Source organism: Eimeria tenella, genomic scaffold (assembly GCF_000499545.2).
Source record: "Eimeria tenella Houghton genomic scaffold, Eth_scaff611, whole genome shotgun sequence".
Lineage (NCBI taxonomy): Eukaryota > Apicomplexa > Conoidasida > Eucoccidiorida > Eimeriidae > Eimeria > Eimeria tenella.
Genome location: NW_013545736.1, coordinates 1 through 5141, shown reverse-complemented (window position 1 = coordinate 5141; position 5141 = coordinate 1). Strand labels below are relative to the sequence as shown.

At 45.3% G+C, this 5141-nt stretch overlaps 1 protein-coding gene across 1 annotated transcript; it reads right to left on the bottom strand.

Moving 5' to 3' along the window:
• Window positions 1-399: 399 nt before the first annotated feature.
• On the bottom strand, window positions 400-4948 carry ETH_00001170 (sec1 family domain-containing protein, putative; the record flags this gene model as incomplete). Its single annotated transcript, XM_013380425.1, has 9 exons — window positions 400-470; window positions 732-826; window positions 1718-1857; window positions 2463-2601; window positions 2938-3074; window positions 3298-3372; window positions 3852-3931; window positions 4348-4437; window positions 4802-4948. Coding segments are annotated over 9 exons (974 nt in total), but the record flags the coding sequence as incomplete, so codon positions are not given.
• Between the last annotated feature and the right edge of the window lie 193 nt (window positions 4949-5141).

The window sequence follows — 5141 nt, the reverse complement described above, 5'->3', positions numbered from 1 at the left end:
AAACGGAAGCAAATTGATGCATGCGCATGCAAAAGCAAAAATACGAAGAAGCAAGAAATATGAGGAGATAAAAAAAAAGGTGAAGAGATAAAAAAGAAGACTAAAGGAGATTTAAAAAGAATTGAAAGAATTAAAAAATATTAAAATAGATTTAATGAGAGGTCAAAAGGCACTAAAATAAACGAAAAAAGAGAAAAAGAGTTGAATTGAGACAAGAAGAGATAAAAAGAGATAAAGGACTTAAAAGGCCCAAAAACATCTAAAAAGATTCGGAAAAAAGAAAAAGAGAAAAAGGGAGAAGAGACAAAGCAAAAGGAGACAAAAAGACGCAAAGAGCTGCAAAAAGAATCGAAAAAGGAGACACAAAAGCAGCAGCAGCAGCAGCAGCAGCAGCAGCACCTGCAGCAAGCCCCGGCCCTTGTCCAGAAATTTGCTGCCAATGCCTTCGAGAGCAGCAGCTGTAGAGACACCTGAAGATACAGCAGCTTGCTGACTCGCCCCAATCGAACGGAGGGCCTGAGCACAAAAATGCTGCTGCTGCTGCTGCTGCTGCTGCTACTTATGATTACGATTATGATTCTGAGTATGCCGCTGATTATGCTGATTATGCTGCTGCTGCTGCTGATTATGCTGCTTCTGATGGGAAAAAACGCAATGGAGACAGCAGCAGCTGCAGCAGGAGACAAAAGGAGACAGCACCAGCAGCAGCAGCAGCAGCAACAGCAGCTGACGCTGAATCTTTTGAGGAAGTTGAGGGCAGCCACGTCAACTCCTTGCTGCTCCAAAGTGGAGACGAGAGTCTGAAAAGTGGCCGCGGGGAAATTGGCTGCAAGCAGCAGCAGCAGCGGCAGCAGCAGCAGCAGCAGCAGCAGCAGGAAAGACAATAGAGGCAAACAGGGGAGGAAAAGCCGCAGCAGCAGCAGCAGAAGAACAGAGAGACAACAAAAATAAAGGAAAAGGTAGCAGCAGCAGCAGCAGCAGCAGACAAGAGAGTCAAAAGGGGGGCTGTGAGCAGCAGCAGCAGCAACAACAACAGGAGCAGCAGCAGCAGCAGCAACAACAGGTGCAGCAGCAGCAGCAGCAGCAGGAGACAAGACGGAACAGATATAAGAAGGACACGACGCAGCAAAAGCAAAATGAAAGGAGACAAACGGGGACAGCCGAAAAAAGAGACAAAAGGGGAAGCAAAAAAATAAAAAGAACTAAAAAGAATAAAACATGGATAAAAAATAAAAAGGAAATTAAAAAGGAAACAAAGAAGGAACAAAAAAGAAGATAAAAGGAGACAAAAGAGAAACAAAAAAGAAACAAAAAAGGAGAAAAAAAGGGACCAAAAAGACAGAAAAAAGAGACAAAAAGGGGACAAACAAAAGAGACAAAAAAGAAACAAAAGTGAGTTACAAAAGAGACAAAAGAGACACACAAAAAGGGCAAAAAAAAGCTAAAAAGGGATAAAAATGAGACAAAAAAATTCAAACAAAAAAGAGAAAAAAGAGAGAAAAAAGATTAAAAAGGGACAAAAAGGGGCAAAAGAAGGGACAAAAAAGACAAAAAGAATTTAAAAAAGACAAAAACAATGCAAAAAAGATACAAAAAGGATACAAAAAAAGGGACAAAAAGGACAAGAAAAGACAAAAAAAGATAAAAAGATAAAAGAGGAGACAAAAAGGATAGAGAAAATAAGAAATAAAATTAAAAGAAAAAGTTGGAATCTGACGGCGGGAAAGAAAGAGACAGGCGAGGAGGCGAAGTTTGTCTTCAAAAGTCCCAGCAGCAGCAGCAGCAACACTTTGCTGCGCTGCTGCTGCTGCTGCTGCTTCTCGCTCCTGCGGGAAACTTTGCTCAACTTCGAAAAACCTGCAAACACAAACACAAAAACATTTCAAATTCAAACTTTTAAATTTAATTTTAATTTAATTCGAATTTAATTTTAATTTAATTTTAATTTAATTTTAATTTAGTTGAAGTTGAATCAAAATGGAATTAAAATGGAATTAAAATGGAATTAAAATGGAGATTGAAATGGACTTAAAATGGAATTAAAATGAAGATTAAAATGGGAATAAATGAAATTAAAGTAGGGATTTAAAGGAGATTAAAATGGGGTCTAAAATGGGATTAAGAGGGGTTAAAATGAAGATTTAAAGGACTATTCGGGTTTAGGGTTCAGGGTTTAGAGCCTGTCGAAGGCCCTTGCAGAAACAAGAGCTGTGGCTACGAAGGAGATAAAAAGACTTTAAAATACTTAGAAGGATTTAGAAGGATTTGAAAGTTTTTCTAAAAATTCAAAAAGATTTAAAAGAATTTAAAAAGATTTTAAGAAATTAAAAAGAATTAAAGAAATCCAAAAAGATCCCAAAACTTTCAAAAAAATTCAAAAAAAGCCAAAAAAAGCCAAAAAAAAGACAGAAAGAGACCAGTGGACTATTAGGGTTTAGGGTTTAGGGTTTAGGGTTTAGGACCTATCAAGGGCCCTTTCCTTAATAGCAGAAACGAGAGCTGTGGCAATTGTCGTGTGGGCGTCGAGAGATCTTTTCTTATCCGCCAAATCCGGGAGAACATCCACGGCCTTCAGAATCTCCGAAGAAAAGTCCCCAGCGCCTGCAAAACCCTAAACCCTAAACCCTAACCCTAAACCCTAAACCCTGAACCCTAAACCCTAAGGGCTAGGCAAAGCAGGCGCGGCCGGGAGAAGGAAGGGCAGTGGTTATTTTTGGGGCCAAAAATAACAAAAAATAAAATAAACACTGGAGCTTGCATCGCCTAGGGTTTAGGGTTTAGGGTTTAGGGTTGGAACTGATTCGAGCCCCGGCGCTGTGAGCTGGACTCTAGGGTTTGGAGTCAAGGCAGCAGCCTGCTGCGGCTCCGCCGCCTCCAGCTCCCAGCTGCAGGGTTTAGGGCTAGGGCCTAGGGTTTAGGGTTTAGGGTTTGGCGTGCCGGGCTGGGCAAAGGCGTCGGGGGGGGCCCTCCCAACCCTCGACAGCTCCGAATTATATTCTGTCAGCATTTGGCTGACTGCAGCAGCAGCAACGGGAAAAGGCGAAAACGCGTGGTCTCTCCAGAACAAGTCCCGCCTGCAAAACCCCAAACCCTAAACCCTAAACCCTAAACCCTAAACCCTGAACCCTGAACCCTGAACCCTGAACGCGGGACACGGGACCCGGAAACCTGGACCCTGAACTGTCCTCAAGCCAATGAAACAAACTCTCTCACCCTAAACCCTAAGCTCTAAACCCTAAACCCTAAACCCTAAACCCTAAACTCTAAACCCTAAACCCTAAACCCTAGGTCTTTCACTTCTCGAGGTCAAAGACCTTCGTCGTCGGGGCCGCTCCCCCTTCGCCTGGAGTTGTCACAGTGACTCTGTTGAGTCTGAAAGCCACACACACACACACGCAGCTAGCTAGCTATAGCTAGCTAGCTATAGCTAGCTATCGAGAGCTAGCTAGCTGGCTAGCTAGCCAGCTAACTAGCTAGCAATAGCTAGCTAGCTAGCTAGCAATAGCTAGCTACACGTAGTTGGCTAGGCTCAGCCAGCTAGCATCAGCTAACTAGCCTCAGCTAGCTAGTCTCAGCTAGCTACCCTCACCTAGCTAGCCCCAGCTAGCTAGATCTAGCTAGCTAGCCTTAGCTGGCTAGCCATATCTAGCGAGACTCAGCTAGCTACCTCTAGCTAGCTGGCTCCAGCTATCTAGCCTTAGTTAGGTAGCTAGATCTAGCTAGCTACACTCGGGGAGCTAGCCGTAGCTAGCTAGCTGGCTAGCTAGCTAGCTAGCTAGCTAGCTAGCTAGCTGACTAGCTAGCTAGCTAGCTAGCTAGCTAGGCGGCGTGCAGGGCTAGGGCTGCGGGACCTGAGCTTCAGCAAGTCATGGATGAGGGCCCCGTAGAGCCACGTGTGCTGCAGCATCGTCAGGAGGTCGAACTCCCTGTCCTGCAGCAGCAGCAGCAGCAGCAGTGTCAGAAGCAGCAGCAGCATCAGCAGCAGCGTCAGCAGCAGCAGCAGCGTCAGCAGAAGTAGCAGCAGCAGCAGCAGCGCCTCGCTGCGAGTTGCGTGTGTGAACACTTGGGATTGCAGATGGAGACAGCATAGACACAACAGCAACAACTGCTGCCGCTGCAAAGCAGCAGCAGCAGCACCAAACTATTCACCAGCAGCAGCTGCAGCACCAAACTGTGCAGCAGCAGCAGCCGCAGCAGCAGACGCACTCGAAAGACAGCAGCAGACGGGCTCTCTAGCAGCCCCGCCAGAGCCAGCCTCAGCCGCCAACCTTAGCAGCAGCATCAGCAACAGCAGCAGCAGCAGCAACAGCAGCAGCAGCAACAGCAGCAGCAGCAGCAGGGCCTCACAATAAGGACTAGAAGGGGCCTCGTCACAGCTGTGGCAGCAGAGCCGAAGATTTCCGAAAAGGCTTTTGGGGGAAGAGCATCTATTTTCTCCTGCAGCAGCAAAACCAAAAAATAAAAAAATAAAAAATGAAATTAAAAAAGATAAAAAAGATTTAAAAAAGATTTAAAAAGAGGAATATAGATAAAAAAGAAAAAGGAATAAATAAAAAGAAACAAAAAAGAGAAAAAAGGGAAAAAAAGCAGAAAAAAAAAGAAAAAATAAAGATTAAAAAGATGTGAAATAGTCATTAGGGGAGCTGCTGCTTCTGTCTTCCTCCTTATCTGCTGCCGCTGCTGTCTCTCTTTTACTCCTGCTGCTGCTGCTGCTGCTGCTTCTATCGCCTTTTAACTCTGTTGCTGCTGCGGATTCTGTTTCCCCTTTAATTTGCTGCTGCTGCTTCTGTCTCCTCTTTACTTTGCTGCTGCTGCTGCCGCTGCTGTTGCTGCTGCTGCTGCTGCTCCTTTTAATTTGCTGCTGCTCACCTGAAGTCTCTGAGCCACGCTGCGAGCAGGCGAGGAGACACTTGAGGGGCAGCTGACCGTCGGCAGCACTCCTGCGCATAAACCCTAAACCCTAAACCCTAAACCCTAAACCCTAAACCCTAAACCCTAAACCCTGACCCAGCAACAGCTCTGGCGTCTTGAAGCGTCTCGCTCGAATAAAGCAAAAGGAGCTTAAGCCCTAAACCCTCAGGCCAGCGAACAGCGAAACCCCTAAGCCCTAAACCCTAAACCTTAAACCCTAAACCCTAAAC